The sequence below is a fragment of the Rhipicephalus sanguineus genome, chromosome 4 (genome assembly GCF_013339695.2).
Source record: "Rhipicephalus sanguineus isolate Rsan-2018 chromosome 4, BIME_Rsan_1.4, whole genome shotgun sequence".
Classification (NCBI taxonomy): Eukaryota; Metazoa; Arthropoda; class Arachnida; order Ixodida; family Ixodidae; genus Rhipicephalus; species Rhipicephalus sanguineus.
The window spans coordinates 58,430,856-58,449,416 of record NC_051179.1 but is presented as its reverse complement, the minus strand read 5'-3'; the positions used below and the strand labels follow the sequence as shown (position 1 = coordinate 58,449,416).

The 18,561-nt window shown below is 45.9% G+C and overlaps 1 protein-coding gene and 1 non-coding gene across 2 annotated transcripts in view; one reads left to right on the top strand and one right to left on the bottom strand.

The window, feature by feature from the left end:
* The window catches only part of LOC119390048 (uncharacterized), a 68,947-nt gene that overhangs the window by 37,516 nt on the left and 12,870 nt on the right, over positions 1-18,561 (top strand). Inside the window, exon 5 of the mRNA XM_049415199.1 lies at positions 9,072-9,260. Coding sequence (XP_049271156.1) covers positions 9,072-9,260 — 189 coding nt within the window. The remainder of the gene's footprint in view (positions 1-9,071; positions 9,261-18,561) is intronic.
* On the bottom strand, positions 11,982-12,054 carry Trnam-cau (transfer RNA methionine (anticodon CAU)). The gene has a single exon. It is a non-coding gene; the product is annotated as a tRNA-Met (tRNA).

Here is an 18,561-nt window from a genome sequence, read left to right as displayed (position 1 = left end):
GTTCTCACCTAAGTGGTTCTCACCAATCAAGGGCCAGCTTCAACCAAAAGAAGCATTGATAGCCATGGCAATGAATGAATGAGAAGTCCACACAGAATTCATTCGTTGCCATGGCTATCAATGCTTCTTTTGGTTCAAGCTGGCCCTTGCTTGGGGTGAACTCGTAGCTGACATTTAAACGGCACCATTCCAAGCATTTTCTATAACTTGTAGTCTTTTGCATAAAGGGTAAAATGGTAACTCAGTTTCTTTATTGAAATAATATTTTTTATGAAAGTTGCAAGTAGAGCTTTTTGTACAGAAAGCCGAACTCTGCGAAGTAACCAGATCGAGCACGGAGGCTATTCAGGATGACCGATGCCAGGTGTGCTTCTATGAAACTGGCTCCATAGAAGTTCATGTGATGGAGTGTTTCCTTAGGGCCAAGCTTGGCATGTTCAATGAACGAGAAGTCGACACAGATCAATAAAGAAAGAAAATCACACCATCTGCGCTAAAGGGGACCGTGACACTGGTAGGTCTCTTCGTATACCTACCATAGGGACGCGTAATTCAAACGTTCTGCGACTCTTGCGCCGAGAGAGCCAAGAAAGCCGTTGAGTTACGGCCCTGGCGAGTGGCGGCGATGACGCAGCGCTTACGTAACGATAGATTTTTACGTCGTCAAGGCAACAGTAACAACAGCCGCTCGCTTCTCGCGCCCCCTTCCCCCCTCTTCCTCCCTCGCACTCGCGCCGTTCTTCTTTCTTTCTTTTTTTTTTTTTTTCGAGCGCGCTTGCTTTGTCTACTCTCTCATGTCGAGTGCCGTTTTCTTTTTGCCTTCTTTCTTGGCGGCTCCTTTTTCTTATTTCATGCCGCGCGCCGTTTTTTTTTTTTTTTTCATATGCGTGGCGCATATGAAATTTATTTTCGCGTGCGCGCGTGCTGTGCTTGGTCGCGCATTCATGTTTTTCTATCCGCTCGTGGTGCGCAGTGCGTTTGAATGCCCGCAACCTGCATGATCCAGAGCATAAGGGATGACTTCCACCCACAACATATCTGTGACTTCGTTTTATTGCTCCGTTTCCAAAACTCAAGATTCGCACATAATGGGGCATGATACAAGTTCCGGAGAAGAAGAGAATTAAAGAATGCACAGTGTGCCCATGATTAAACAGCACAAAAGTTCATTGATTTAATGTTCAGAAATTGGAAATTAAAAATCGAACACACTGAAAATGCAGGCCCTTTGACGTATACACATATAAGTAACACGATGTTTAGTACAATACTGACCAAAGTGCACAAGAGCTTCTGATGTGACAGAGTCATGAAATTTAAAGAAATGTAGGCGAAATGTCAGTGCGTGGCAAAAACAATAAAGATGCGCAAAATACCTAAATATGGAACAATAATGCAATGAACTACTTATCAACCACTGTACTAATACGAAACACAAGACAACTATATATATATATATATATATATATATATATATATATGCATGCATGCTCAGATGTTGCACAAATATACATAGATTGCTGGATACCTTCACTACTGATAAACAAGATGAAAAAGCAGATTTAGCAGAGTAAGCAGTACATCGCACTAAAAAGGGAAATACGAATTATTTGGCACTTGACCACTACTTGACAGATAGATGGCGGCAACGGCATGAAGGCGATGGTCCGTTTATACAGCAGCACATATAACATTCGAAGAAACGCGTATTACCCAATCGCCAGGTGAGATAAGTCTACTACACAGCTTTTCTTTCACCGCGAATACAATGCATAGCTGTAAGATAACGTCACTGAAGTGAGAATGTCATGCCGTGTACACTGAGCACTTCATTGAGATAAACGCAAACAATAAAATTCTGCATATTGGACACTTGCAATACTCAAGGCTCACCAGAAAAAAAAAAATCACAGCATATCCACGGAGTGAATGATGATGAGTGGGCGAAGCTGCGGAGGTTCATCGGTAAACCGTGAATCTTCCGTGAATTCTGCCCAGTACATCATCACCGACGTGAGATTGGGCGCGTTTATACTAAAGGTTCGATGAGTTATGACGACTTGCAGCTCACTTTAATTTTTACATGTACGCTGTGAATTTTGATTGTTTAGAAAACCATTGCTTTAGAAAACATCTGGCGTCTTTCGTTAAGCAGCTGGCGTCTTTTTCGTTTTGCTTTAGAAACATCTGGCGTTCTTTCGTTCTGCTTTTACAAAACATCTGGCGTCTTTCGTTGGTTTATTTCATCAATCAACGGCGTTTTGAACAAAATTTTTATTGTTTAATCACGCACAGGAGAAATCTCACCAGGCACTACCTTGGAGGTAAACAATGGCTGCTAATGGGAATGAGAGACAGAAGAAGTCGGCTTTTAGCTAACACTTACACTTCTACTTCTACTAACGTTTCCTACTGGAACATGCCAATGGCTGCTAATGGGGAATGAGAGACAGAAGAATTCGGCTTTTAGTTAACGCGCACGCTGCGAATTTTTTATTGTTCAACAACGCACAGGAAAAATCTCCCACCGGCACCACCTTGGAGGTCAAAGCGTAAGACTGGTTACGCACTACGACTACGACTACGAGGGACGAACGGGTGCCGCCTTAAGGAGCTTCGCCCCTAAAACAACTCTCATGTCTACACATGAAGGTTCTTCGAACGGTTTTTCTATAGGTAATTACAGAGGTAATACATAAACACAAAGAGCACTTTTTCAGCTGTAAGTACATATAATGAACATTCACGCACCGAAAGAAAGCACTGGGGGCAGAGTAGAAAGCTGGTGCACTTGAAGTTGCGGATCGAGACTTCGAAGAGAGCAGATTCTATAGTTATTAACCCTTCCTTGGGCAAACGCGTCACTTGTGGCCTTCTCCATAATTCAGAAAACGTTTACGTCCTGCAGAAAAGCAGTTGCAAACTGAATTCAAACGAGAAAAATTACGCAGTCACATCACGCAAACGTAGTTTCGTCGTCTCGGTATAGTGAAAGTTGAGATACACACAGGACGGCAAGAGAGCACAACACGCAAACACCGCAAAAACTGTACACGCCGGCCAACGGTCGCTTCATGTAACGAAACATCACGAAACTACACATAAAGGCCGGCGACTATGACGGGCTCCGATGTGGCGGCGGCGGAGCGCGGCTGACCATAACGACCGCTCCAATAAGTCTCAAAAGCGAACAATGATCCGCCAACCTCAACGAGAGACTTGCAGGTGTCCCCCAAGCATAGCCTGCCTGCACGGACAGCCTGGTGCCCGCGCTCAACGCTCGCTTCATGCTACAATGGAACTTTCGAGAAATTCAAAACTAGCGTTGCGGCGCGCGCGCGGCCTCCGCGGCCGGCGCGGGGCGCACGGCTTTGCCGGCACGGCGGCGGGCTGCCATTGGCTGCTTTCATTTTGACTCGCCATCGACTCGAACGCCAATTTCGCCTTCAGTTATCGCACTTCTGGTTGGCGGCTCAATCAGGCTCAGTTTCAAGGTGGTGGCGATGACGTAACGATGACGTAATTCTTTGGGACGCCTGAGCGGCAGTGTTTCCGACCGTTGACCATGAGGCGATGCGAAGCAGCGTTTCGGCGTGTCGAGTCCGCGTTTCAGAGGGGAAGTGGAGAGGGAGAAAGTAGGAGAGGGGGAACTGTAGAGGGAGAAATTGGGAGAGGGGGAGGGGAAGTAGAGAGAGAGATAGTGGGAGAGGGGGAAGTGGAGAGTAGGTGTGTGGAGAGGGTTCGCGCATGCGCAGTAAGGGTGGTCACGCCGCACACCACCACCACCACCACCGGTTTGAACTCCGCCATAAAATGCTTCGCATCTAAAAGAGAAGTGCACACAGAATCTCCTCAGGGAGTCGTCCAAGTGATGCGCAATAGTTGTTTCGGGCGGCGTCGGCATAGGATCTGTAATCTCCCTGTTAGCGTTCGTCGGCGTCTGGAAGGGCCCCACATCAGCCGCACCCCGCGAGAACCGATACGCGAGTTTGTCATTGAAGGAGTACTGACACGATTTTGAGTCATCGCAAGAGGGGCATTTTTCGTGTACTTGGTACGCGGTGTTAGCGCCCTCCACACACCGCAGTCGGACAACACGTAGAAAATATTTTACTTTGATTTTAAGGCTTTCGTCGCTGATCATCTGCAAGCCAACCCCACCGCAATGGACATTATCCCGACGAGACAACGCAGTTCCACTGAGTTAGCGAATTCTGCGTCCTGCACACAGCCTAAATCGCAAAAATCACTGTCGGGGTCGCTGGACAAGAATTCACTAATCGTTGTTTACGTGCACCATGAGCAGATGACAGATCTGCCACTAGTACGTCGCGATGACACGCCACGTCACACTGCGATGACACGTCACTGAGAAGCCGCCCCCTCGATATCTAAACTGAAAGTGTTCTTTTAAGGTAGCGGTATTAAAAATATATTCGGTGCATTCCCAGGCACTACAATACTCTTTTTACGGTTCTCAACAACAGTGTTTTATTTAGAGCAACACTCCCAAATATTTAAAATTCGTGTCAATACGCCTTTAAATTTTCGCAAAGTATAAATTTTCGTGGTGTGTACAATCCCCCTTATCGGCTTTACATCTTGTTCTAGAGAAGGTTTTTAAATGCCTCAACTAGAAAATTGCTCGCTTGTCCGTCCCTCGGTCGCGTAAGACGATCATCGCTACAGAGAGATGAACGTACAAAACAAAATAAATTTTCCTGGCGTAGGTGGGTTTCAACCTGGCTTTGAACCTCGTCATATGCACTCAATAAGTGCCATTTCATAGCGGCATTCATTTGTGTCACTACACTCCTGCAACACTCCTTGTTATACTACTTTTCACCTCTTCAAGCCCGCATCATCATCTGAATTTATGTCTTGTTTCGCTTTATATCACATGTTGTCCATCGCTTCACTTTTCGTTAGCACCAATTATGTTTAGTATTTAACAAAGTAAATATGACTTATCAAACCGTTACACACTCGCACGTGTTTTTCATCCTTCTTTCAGATTATTTTTTTGTTTCGGAGGTGGAACTGTATAAAGTGCGTACGAGTATAACCAGCTTGAGCCTTTTTGAAAGCGCCCGCCAAACATATCGAATAACTTTCATCGATATGGATTCGTCGATTAAATCTAAGGTGGCGAACGATTAATCGTTAATAGATTCAAAAATGTAGGAATGATTACACTCTGAAGGTGGGTGACCAGCGGAGCTGTAAAAAAAAAGACACTTTAGCATAATGCTTTTTCTGCTGCGCGTAGAAGAGCCTAACTTCAAAACTTTGTGCTTTTGTGGGAAACGTCACTCCTTTCCGGTGCGCATCTCGCTCACGGGCTCCCGGCATTCCCACGGGAGCCGTTCTTCGTACACTCTAGAAGTAAAGGAGGAAGAGGGGTATCGAGGTTGCTCCTTTAGGGGAGTAACTGATTTGCCACGCCCATTCCTCCCTTTTGGGAGCAACTGCGAAGGGACGAACTGTTACTCCCCCGCGCGGTTACTCCTTATTAACAGTTGCTCTTTCTCGATACTTGTCTAGGGAGCAACGGATGCTCCTTCCCGATACTCCTCAGGGGAGGAACTTGCAGCTACTTTTTGCGCAAAAAAAATCTGTTCTTGGTTGACTTATCCAGCATTTTGAGGTTTATACAGACATGTGGTTAGATGTACAATCGATATACAGACATCACGTTCAGAAATAAATTTCAGACAATTCGCAACAAAAACACAGGATTCTAACTGGCGACTACTGAATCAGCATGCGCGTGCGCTAATCACTGCACCACGCCACGCTTTCTTTTTTTTTTATTGCCTCACACAAGAAATTTGAAGCACTAATCGTAAACCAGGGCACAATACAATAATACACCATCAGCTGTTAGCTGACAGCATGCTAAAGCTTTGGCTTGTGTACGACAATTCCACTCTAGAAACCGACTCCGGTACATACATCTACGGTGCCAACGGGGTTATATACATGTATAGGAACATGTATAGGTTCTGACACGGTAGTGTAACGAGCATATGCGTGCGCACAGGGTTGGGAAAGGGGGGGGGTGGCATCCCCTCCCCCCTAATTATCTAAAAGGGGGCTCCAATTCTGCCCCATGCCTTTTCTCAGTTAGGTCTGCCACGTCATTGTTTAATGCGCAGGGTTATTGCCACGTAAGTTTTTTGACGATAAGGGCGGCCGAGGAACCTCGATGTTGCGTTGCCACCTTCTCTTCCCACCATTACCCGGGAAAGTCGGGGACAAATGGCAGGCCGCTGTGAAAACCACGTCATCACTTCATTTATTTCGTGCGTCCATTCCGGACCTTGTTTTCTTTTGGACTCCACTAAAAAAGGAGGGGGGTGCGGCGTATTAACTTGCCCCCCCCCCCCCGCCCTTTAACGGAGTACACTGCGCACGCCTATGGTAACAATATGTAACACTCCAACCTTTACCGATTCGTAAGCAATTTAGTGGTATGGCATTGTCTCCGATATTCGATCTTTCTCCATAATTATAGTGATTATGCTTACACGAGATCTGTCTGTAATATGCCCGCCTTTACCTTTACCTTTACCTTTACCTTTACCGATTCGTAAGCAATTTAGTGGTATGGCATTGTCTCCGATATTCGATCTTTCTCCATAATTATAGTGATTATGCTTACACGAGATCTGTCTGTAATATGCCCGCGGAATCAGGGGGACGGCCACGGTGTCCTCACGCACGCAGATTCGCAGTGAAGAAGTACCGCTGACCACAGCGTACAGTCAATACGTACACGTGTAATAATTGTTTATACAATCATATGTCGGTGATGTGCTCGGTTCACATGCGAAAATAATTAGTGAATAGAAATATTTCAAAATGCCCACGTTGTTGTCTCTATCAAGCCTCTCCCGAAAATAGTTGCTGCTGGTTGCTGCATTGGCGTGTCCTTGAAACACGCACACGAAGACCAACACGGAGGCATACATGCATACCCCCCCCCCCCCCCTACCACCACACGTGCACCCGCCAAACCCTTTGACCGCTTTATACCCATTCCTCTCTTTACGACGTGGGACAAAGGACTCACCATCAAAAATTTGCACACTGCGCGTACATTCTTGCAGTTCATTCGAAAAAGGCCGCTTTCCTCCCCACAAGGGAGGAAAGTGCGCTTTTTGCCGTGCCGTGTGCAAACTTTTGCACACAATTTTAGGCGCTGAGTCGTGTCCCCGCCTGGGAGACAGAAAACAGTGCCTCTTCCTCAAGAACCACTACTACTACACAGTTCGTCCCTTGTTGGAGGAAAGAGCCCTTTTCGGGTTAGCTGTGCAGTTACTCCCGAAAACTTTTTAGAGTGCAAGGGCGCTGTTCATCGGGCGTTCTCGCAGTGTGCGGTCGACCGACACTTGCCACGCACGACCACGCCATCGCGGCGCCTAGACTCGACTGACGTGGCGAAACACGCACGATACGCGTGCCGACGGGTTTTTTTCCGCTATAATGCATTAGCTTCCTATATGCACAACTCCATAGGGGGTGCCAGGGGTTCCACTTTAATGGTGCAAAATGCTTCAATATAGACCACTTCTCCATAGGGTGCGCTAGGAGTTTTTTGTACGCGGACGGACGCCTCAAGATCCTGGAGGTGGGCCACTTACAGCTACGATGTAAAAATTAATCGACAATCCGCCACTGCATGTGCCTCCGTCGGCACGTGCTGGTTTTGTGACGTTAGCAGGCCTACCGCGTGCACCTGCGTTGACAATTTTCCCTCCCACATATTCTTGCTACGTGTTCAGGAAGGACCCGCACACCTTTGCTTAATTCCGTGTTTCCAGACGATACTAAGGGCATTTTGTGAACGTTTGACTAACCGCAATTATAGCCATGTTTTCGCTTGTTCGGCAGCGTATACTTCTCGTAAAATCTTCTAAAGAAACAATGCATTCACAATCAAGCCACGGCCAAATATTCACAACAGCAGTGAACATAGGTCGGCAAAAAATGTCGAGCTTACTCAAACTCATTCAAGAAATATACTTCGCGCTTAGGGCTCACTCAGACTCAGACTCATCAAATTTTTATTAAGCCGGACTCACTCATACTCAGGCTTGCAAAATTTTTCTCGGCGAGAATCACTCGGACTCAAACTCACCAAAATATTACTCGGCCGGACTCACTAAGACTCATACTCACGGCTATATCTGAGGCTGAGTGAGTCTGAGTGAGTTGACTCATGATTCCATTAGCGTATAATTAGGTTTTTTGAGAATCTCCCGTCATCGGTGTTCTACGTGGCGCCTCTTGACCTCGTATCTTCAAACATGAGTCATTAGTGGTTGTAATCCAGTGAGGACATATTTATTAAGGGACACTGCTCAGACGAGATATTTTTATCAAGAACTTCTTGAGAAACAATTAGTGGGTGGAAGGGGGGGATCAAGGAACTTCCACCCCCCACCCCACTTCCGTAACTCACGGCTCTTATCAATAAATATTACGCTGGCGTATGAACGCTCAAGCGTTAAAGTATGTGTGCGTACACGTGAGTATGAATGTTAGGTGACATAAGGCTGCACAGTAATGCTGCAGATGAGTAGATAGGACGATAGGTCAACAAGAATGTGGAGCTCACACAGACTCACTCAAGAAATATATTTCAGCTTAGGGCTCACTCGGAATCAGACTCACCACAATTTTCCGCAACCGGATTCACTCAGACTCGGACTCACTAAAATTTCTCTCAACCGGGCTCACTTGGACTCAAACTCGCCAAAATATAACTCAGCCGGACTCATTCAGGCTCAGACTCACGGCTCAACCTGAGTCTGAATGAGACTAAGTTAGTAGAAAGTGAGTGAAGTAGAATGCACTTTATCAATGCGATAGTAGTTATGTGTTTGCCTGGTTGACGTCAGCGCCCCCAGGAAACACCACTGATCAGGCCACTCGAAAGCCGCTCCCATTTCCGCCATGGTATTCGAATGCTGAGGAGCCTGGGGGCAAACTGAAGTTTCTCTATCGGCAGAACAGCAGCTGTGGCTGATACGGCGGTGTCCAATATTTCCGCCTGCCGATAACAGGTGCGCAACACGCCTGGGTACCCGGTCGAGCGTTGGCACCAGTGTCAGGATCGTTGTAGCTCGACCGAGGGCGCTGTGTTCGGTGGACTGGAGGGCGGCTCTCCCACCCTGGTAGGGAGGGCATTCTTCGACGGCCGCTTCTCGCCCTGCAAGGTTGTCGCCGTGGGCTGCGTGCTGCCTGGAGGACAGGTATGCGAACAATGTAGTAGTAAATGTTAATTGGTTCTTTACGTTAAACAACGAAAATGTAGGAAAAATGTGACGTATTTCTTCTAGAGCAACTGTCGTAACGTGCTATAACGCACTTAATGGAGTCAGGCTCAGGCATTGGTTATGCATTATTACACTAAAGTGTAATACTCGTACCTAACGGCAGATATCCAACACTATAGTTACCTTTTAGTCAATCGTAGCCAACGCTCTACTCGGTTAGTCTAATTCGGTTACAACTGAGTGACTCTAACCTAAGTAAGAATGTGAGCAGAATCGCGGCGCGCGTGCCCTTCATTTGTGAAATACAGTCGTGCTAGCTGGTTTCCGCTCGATCCATAAGTACTTTTCTCGCATAATGTAAGTACTACGCATATTAAGAGCTAAAGGTTCATTGTTACTACCTAAAACATTACGTTTTACTGATAGTGAGATCATAATCCCTGAAGAAATTTGCGAGGACACTCAAATTTCCGATCTAAAACCCGCGAAACAAACGGGTGTCATGCCGTATGACATACGTTTACCATAATCATTTTCTGGGCAACCTACTAATTCGAGTAGTAGCTACTATAATCTACTGCATTTTTGCGAAGTTCTTAGATTACTTATTTGCTGTTTCAGTAGCGACATTTGCATAGCTCTCCCGTCCCCATGTCACCCATGTGGCGTCTGTCTAAGTGTTCTTCCTAACCTAGAATGTTGACAAAGGGACGCATGTTTAAGCAGGTTGAAGTACATTAGCAAAGCACCGAGGCGTGCATTCTCGGTCTCCGCCACCGTGCTTTCTGCCTAAAGGTGTCATATCACCATGCTTTGATAATTACATTTGTTATATACAACGTTTTTATATGTGCTCACAAACTGAAATAAATAAGAATAATTAAATAATTACTAGTTCAGTAAATTGTTCAAAATGTGTCATCATCAAAGTCATCACCTTTTTAATGGATCTACTGACTTCGGAAAATCTACGGATTTTTAGCTGGTACAGCTACTGATTTTGCCTTCGGGCCATCTGGCAGCACTGGTCATACGGTAAAGGCAACTATCTCAAACTCTCGAGAAGTGCTTGACGTCAAAAAAAGAAAAATAAAGGGAGGGGGGGGGGGGGGGGAATAAGCGTTATTTGATGGAGCATTCATGCTAATTCTCTGTTGGAGGGAGAGCAATGGTTGTGGTCGGAGCTAACATTTTTTCTTAGGTTGCGACCGACTATAGCCACAATTATCAACATTAATGGTACTGTGCCAGTAAATATGGTATGCCTGCACGAACTGTACGCTTCTTCTGACTGAAGTGATGTTCTAGCGTAAAAATTTCATCTTCATTTAATTTTACACCCTGGTTTGATTTTCTGCCCAACTTTAAGTCAGTAGGGATACTTTTCCTCAACCTTATCTTGGAAATTGCTTTTCTTTTCTATGCCTATCCCAGAAACTTCTTCTGGAATTACTACCCGCATTGAATGCTTATCAGCAAAATCAACATACATATTTATTATTTTTTATACGAGTACCCTAAGGACCCGATAGGGCATATAATAGGGGACATGCAAAGTAACAAGTGCGAGTACAATAGGGGGTGGATATACACAGGTGGAAATCAACACGGAAACAAAAAATAATTTCAAATAACGTATCTCTAGTGTTATACAATTCCTAGCATCGTCATTCTAGCATCGTCAGCACTATTTTGTACTGGTTCTTTTTTTTGTTTGTTTTGTTCACGAGTTTCTCACTTATACATTAACTACTGCCTCCTAGGTTTCTTCTATTCATTTTTTATGGCGACCAATGCTAACACTATTTGACAAAATATTACTGTACAAGTTTCCAAAAAATTACTTCGGGATATATGTACATGGAAGTATTCCAGAAATATTTTGGGGGGCATCGGGTCTCTCGTATTTGGAAGCTTAGATTGGGGGGGGGGGGGGGGGGTTAAATCAGCTGTCGAACATCAGTGCATCTCTATAGGGGCAAGCGCGCATCAAAGGCTATTTTGAATTTGGCGCTTCACCGGATTTTTTGACAGAACAATAGAGAGAGTGAACTCTGCATCTATATACCGTACGTGTATTTATGTTGGTGCGTGCAGCGTGCGGCCGTCTGAAAACAGGCGGACACGTCAGAACTAATCAAAAGCATGGCCTCTGAGATGAGAACGGGCCGCGCATTTGCCAAGCTTGCATCTCGGAGGCCATTTATGCCCTGGCGGCAGACTCGGAACTTCGTCGCGGTGTGCTGAAGTGCGACCGTGCTCGATAAAATACTATGCCTGCATATAAACACTTGCTGTACTCTTTTACTGGTCTGAGTCTCTCACGATAAAGCTCAGCGCCGTTCGTAAATTTTCGTTTCAGTTTTATGCTGTCATGGTTTACACTCGCATAGAGTGCAGTCGCCGCGGGCTGATTTGATAATAGTACTTGTTAAATATAAACCTATTTGTTGCTGTTTTTGGTATAGTACAGATATATGACTACGACCAAAGTTTGCAATACCAGCAAAGATTGGAACCGAAGTTGAATTGGAATTCTGACATCATCGGCGCGACTAAATGCTATTTCTTGGGCAAGCTTCGTTATTGAGTTGTTAACGTCAAAAAAGACATTAATATTTTTGTTGCATGGTACCAAAAAAACGTGCAAATAATAAAAAAAAAAGTTTGCAATAAAGAAAAAAAAATACACCGCCTTGCCCCGGGTGAGGATCGAACTCACGACCTTCAGATTATGAGACTGACGCGCTGCCTACTGCGCTACCGAGGCGGTTGGCCGTAGGTGTTTATAAAGGCATAGTCGCCTCTCTTGGACACCGGCTTTCGCACGTTTGATGTACGATTTTGGTTTAGGAAGGCCTCGTTGTGAGCATTTCATGCTCTTGCGGGCAGCTACAGATCATTCACGAGTGCCGCTCGGTACTGTGCGCTGTGCAGAATGTCGAAGGCGCTAGTGAACAGCATACGCGAGTGTTGATGCCGCATTCTCGCGTTTCTAAGCCGCGCTCCTTCGTTCGCTTCACTAGCCGCTGAAAAATTGTAGCTCGGCCGCAAGTTGAAAAATAAAGGTGCAGTTTTCTTTGAACTACTAAGGAAAATACTGCATCAGTCAGCAATGCTTCAATCTGGTCCTAATTTAGTGACGCGGGGAACCAGAGGAGCGGACTTACGTACTTGCATACATGTTATGGGTGTGCCGCAAGCAGATGTCTAGTCTAGCTGTCTTTCACGCGGACAAGCGTACGCTTGCACAAGTATGCACAACTGGGGTGTTGCCAAGCTGGGCAATTGCAAAAGCGTCTGTACGACTACACACTCTGCGCTCCATATTGGTTGGAGCGCTTTATATTGTTTCATGCAACGCTGTTAAGAACTCGCCTCGTGGAACAAACAGCCGGAGTTGGCAGCGACCAAGGGCAGGCACTGAATAAGCCGATTGCAGCAGTTGTTGATTTTGGCGAAATGAAAAGTTCGGGAGCGCTTGCTTTGTCGAACGACGGATTCACTTCAATAGGACGATCTTGCGGGCTAATTGGTTCATACACTAAGGTTTAAAAGTGCTCTGCCCGGAGTTGACAGTCTGCTCCCGTGTTATGTTCGTTCATATCAAGGAGGTTTAAATGGTTCATATACCTGTCCTCATTCATACGTCAAAGCATAAGTGAGTGTCGTGCCCTCAACGTGAGCTCAGTGTCGCTTTTCAATGACGCACAATATTCCTTGGCCAATGACTGAAGCGACCACTTGCCCGCTTTTCCTCAACCACGCATCCAATCAGCGCGCATTAAAAGCGATAATGTGGCAATATATCTCCAAAGGTGATCGCCTCAGAACACGCCCAAGTGGAGATGTGTGAGCAATATGCCGTCTTACTCGTAGCGACCATTCGAAGCTCGTCAACATGGACGAATTAGTATACGGCGTAGGGGAAAAAGGTAGCAGGACACTAAAGTATATAGGCAACAGACCAAACAAAAAACAGAGTGGGTCTATATCTCAGCATCCATTTCCAATTCTTGCTCTTAAATGATTTGAATGTCAGTTTATTCTGTTAAAATACTGCATCAAAACTCTGATCTCGTTCAACTGGCAAAATATATATTTGATCATCGCCAGGAGAAATTCAGACGAAAGTTCTCTCTCTGTCTCCTTTTTTTTTTTTCTTTTTTGCTACAATTATCAATGTTCCAGCGTTATGTTGTCGTCATGTGTTAAGCACTTACTCGTATTTGGAGCGCTTGGTGTACGAAAACTTGCTGGGTTCAGTCGCATTCTTTTTTTTTTTTCACTTCAACAGCAGCACTTCGAAACAAAATGTAATTAGACTAAACTTTCAGAAATCACTCCTCCTTGTACAGGGAAATCAAGTCAAGCATGCACCCATTCGTACTTGCATCACTAAGCTACAAGTGTGCCCGAATATAAGCAACTTCACTTATTTTCTAACGCCTTTACCGCTTCGAAAGTACTCATTCATCGACTTCTGTTATGTTCTTCCGCACTTAGCGCCAACCACATAAACAAAAACAAGGAGCTGTATGGTGTCTCTAAAACTTGCAAAAAGTTACAAAAATGACTAAACATTGCCGAGGATCGGTGCAATGCGTGACCACAAAAGCTACTAGACAACCTTAATGATAATATCTGGGATTTAACCTCCCGAAACCACGATATGATTATGAGGGACGCCGTAGTAGAGGGCTCAGGAATTTTCGACCACCTGGTGTTCTTTAACGCGCACAGCACACGGGCCTCTAGCATTTCGCCTGCATCAAAATGCGACCGCCGCGGCCGGAATCGAACCCGCGACCTTCGGGTCAGCAGCCAAGCATCGTAATCGCTACACCACCGCGGTTGACATGTGAAGCCTTCAATAGGCTGCAGTAAAAAAAAAACAAAAAAAAACAGCTATTCCTTCTCTAGCAACAAAGAAGTTTTTTTTTTTTTCCTAAGGCTGGGGGGGGGGGGGGGTCTGGTGTATTATTGTGCATTTGCGATTGTTTATTTTTTTTTCTAACGTATTTCTCGGCCACCGGCACGGTATTCAAGTCGCTGTACGAAACAGGAAAAAGAAGTTTTCCTGCAAGAACATGTGACGTGGTCGATTAGTTGGCTATCATTTTTTTTATATTGTATTCGGAGACGGCCGGTCGCGGTGTCTTCAATGTTTGGCGAGGACTGGAGTTATAAAAATATCCAAACAAGACACAAGTTCAGAGGAGAACGGAGGCTCGAGGTGATGAGAAATCGTTGAACAAGGAATGATGTCCCTGCAGCCGACGTTTCGACAATAAGGGTATATCTATTGTTCAGGGACAAGAGGACCTGTTTTCGTCAGGGTGGCCCCGACGAAGACAACTCCTCTTGTTGAAACGATGGCTCCGGCGACAATTCCTTGTTTAACAATTTCCCCTTTGTTATAATATGACATTCGTGCACGTGCGTGGTCGACAACAGACTTCTCACTGCACAAGGATGCATTGAAACATGAATTCGTGTAAGATGCTTCTTCTAAATAGCTTTCTCATTTGTGCGTAGATCGTGTTCGTGTGTTCCTTTTTACAGCGAACCTGTATATGGTTAGGAGGTAGGAAAATGTGGCGGTCCGTGAGTGCGCAGAAACTATAAAAATGCTACCTCGAAATGTCCCCGCGCTCGCACTAGCTGAACCCTGTTCAGGTTTTGTCAGCATATACAGCTAGGGACGATACCCGCCTCAGCATGAATCGCTACGCATAAAATCCTTTAGGTGTTCTTAATGTCCTTTAAGCTGACGCCACCAAATGCAAAGTTTAAAGCACACATTTCTTAAATGTGGTTGCAGAGAAATCAAGAGCTATACAACAGAAGACACTTCGATAGATCCCAGCTCATGATAAAGACCTATGTTAGACATCGGTTTGGAGTGCTTGGGAGGTTACTTTTTTTTTAACACGAAAGTGTTTTATGCCGGGGTCCACCACGGCTCTACTGACGTATTTCCGTCACGGATATGACGTTGTAAAATATAAAGACTAACAGTTGGCAAAAAAAAAAAAACAGAAGAAAAAGTTCCGTCACCGGGAGTCGAACTTACGACCCCTCGCTCCGCAGGGTCGTAAGTTTTATATATATATATATATATATATATATATATATATATATATATATATATATATATATATATATATATATATATATATATATATATATATATATGGCGGTTTCCTGTTCCTGCCCGCGAGCTATACATGTTTAAATGTGGAAATTTATGAAGTTCTTGGACTACTTTAAACGTATGGGTTCTACAGTATTTTTTTGCAGTTCTGAACATGGCCAACACTTTCTGGACTAGCTAAGGCATATATGATTCGAAACGGTAAGGAATTGATTAAATGTTGTGTGAAATCAACTAATAATAACTTGACGATAAGGCGGGAACAGTCTCTTTGTTGCACTAATGCTTAGGGAACTATATACATGGATGAAATTTAGCTTTATAAGTTCATTAAATGTCAGCACAAGTTCTAGAACTTGATTTTCCACTGCAGTTTAACATTAATACCTTGAAATATTCCCAGAGCTTCCTCTTACGAAACATTTACAGCCGTATGTGTAGCGAAGTGATTTCCGTTTTACTTCAGCGTGGCCTTTAACTACACAATACACACACGAGCTGTGTTGGGTGTAGAGGAAACGCTTCTAAAAAATTGCAAAAATTGCAAAATGCACAAGTGCTTCACAAAATAATGGGTGAAACTTTAGTAAGCACGTTACTGCGCGTTTCCGTAAATTCGGCTCTTGGGCTTGCTTTATTTCGCACGTGAGCAGCAGTTCAAACTCCACGGAACCGGTCGCAGCAGGTTGGGCTCGGTAAGGCGGGCCTGCCTCCCGTTTCCCGAAAGCGCCGACGAAGCCGCTCCGTCGTAGCGCGTTGACGTAGGCGCTAGGCAGAGGAGGATATGGAGAGGCCTTAGCTAGTCTAGAGGATGTTGGATTAGGGTGTCTTCAGCAACCAGTGATAGACCGCTCTTTTCCTTCCTTTTCTCAAACAACTATGCGCCTGATCTCACTGCTGGCTTTCATGAAGGCGGTAGGGCGGGGAGCGGGTGGGGAGAGCTTCTGCTGCGCTCGGTGGCGGAAACGACTGAGCGAGTGAGTGTGCGGCGCGCGCAGCGCAAGGAAAGGGGTGCGAGCGGTGATGCGGCGAGGAGCTTCGACGGCGGCGACGGAACGCCGCGAGCAGCGTTTCATTGTCTTTTTGCGCCGGCGCCGAGTGGGGAGAGTGTCTGCTACTACCTTCGACAAAGCGCCCGTAATGCGCTAGAACGATAGTTGTCATTTCACAACTCACGATAAAGGCGGTGAAAGTGAAGACGACCATTATAACCAGTTGTGCACAGAGCTTATTTCGTTTAACCTCAAATTTCTAGTGTGCTAGAACGAAACCCCTCAGGGCCTAAACATTTCCTCTTAAATCACCGGCCACTGCAACCTAAAGCGATGCTTAAGAGAAGGGAACTTCGACGGCGCGGAGGGGTGTGAGCCTAAGGAGCTTCGCTCCTAAGAAGTCCTTATCGCACGTTTAATCCTTGAACTTGCGCCGCCATGTCTTTGGCTAACATTCAAATCATCCGGCATACACACATACATAGGTGGCTCTGATCTTCGAGTTCCTTGTGGAGTCGCGTGGCGTAGTGTTCGAGTGGGTGGACTTCAGAGGCGACGGGGGCGCCAAGGGCAACGCCAGCGACGAGCTGTCCTTGTCGCCGTCGTCCCCCGACCTCGCCGAGGTGACCGTCGGAGGAGTCCTGGTGGGCCGCAGCCGACCGCTGCCTCCGGACGGCAGGTTGCTTCTGGGAGCCGTGGTCCGGGTCAACACTTCACGCCTGTACGCCTGCGACGTCAGGGAACCCCTGCCGGCGCCTTTGGATACCTTCCAGGTGCTCGTCAAGAGACCGGCGGGCACGGAACTGCGGTTGCACTGAGAGGACGACGTCGGGAACGCGCGGTGACTGCAAGGATTTACTGCGCGTGCTCCCGGCGTCACACCACGGGAACTCGTCGTCTTTTTGTGCGCTTGATCTTGTATATAACTGATAGTATACGACTGGTAGTATATGACTGATAGCTTGTCGACTTCCTCCCTCTACAGGAGCAACGTATTCGGCTCGTTTCTTCTTTTCTTTTCTCGGCAAGCGACAGCCGCCGCTTACCCTGAAGTTTTGTGAGCGATTTGCGTGTATACACGAAGACAAGAAGCCCGCTGTCGGTGTAACGTCGTCAGTGAAACGAAACGGTGCAAGCGAAGCGCAAGCGACTCAAGGCGACGCCGAGAAACGTTTGGAAATAACTTCATTCGCTCGTTTATTTGAAAAATAGTTGTTACGAGTATTTCGGTAACTTATAAATAAAAAAAAGGAAGTATTTAGCTTTTTGGTACTTGTTAACGAAGCTGCAGCTGTTGCATCTGCAGTGACATTTGGTTGTTTTGTCGTCGCTTACTGAGAACTGTTTCCGCGTTTTGTGTGCGCGGACCCGGTGCTTTGAAAGTGGGGGCTAATGACCATACGCTGAATCGAGAAGGAATGCTTTGTGAGCCGGTGTGCTTAGTCTGCGTTTCATTCGAGACACCGTAAAACGCATAGTATGAGACAACGCTACATGTTTTTGCGCATATTAGCAAAGTAAGCTTCAGTGCAAGCCACAATTGAGTGCAGCTTATGATCATTGTCTCAAAGAAGGAGTATATTCAGTTCACTACACTTGAGAGCGCACTGACACATGTAGTTATATTTTGTGTGTGCTCGGCGACCAGTCCCTTCGTTTCTTTAGTTGGTTTAATCATAACGTTTAAAGGGGTCATGAAGCACCCCTTGGGCTTGTTGAAAAAACAAAACCTGCGGAAAGCTGACGCGCCTATGAACTGCTCTGCAAAATATTACAGTCGTGCGCGCCGCGTAAAGGCCACAAGCGGAGCGCGAAGTTGCCGTTTCCTCAGGCGCCCTCTTTTCAAACTATCTAGTACACTCTATTTGACACAGAGGCCGGTTCTCACTCTCGTCGGTGGGCGGGGCACGTTCACGTCGCGGAGACATAGCATGTCCTCTTTTCTCTTCGTTGGATGAATGGCTCTCTCACTTTTCTCTCTATTTTCCTACTATTCTTTTATTCCCTCCTTACCCCCACCCCTACAAGGGACTGCGCCGTGTCGCCTATAGGCAGACAGAAATTAGGTGCTTTTTTCCTTTCCTTAATAACCACAGAAGAAGAATTGGCCTCTATAGCCGGATGAGAT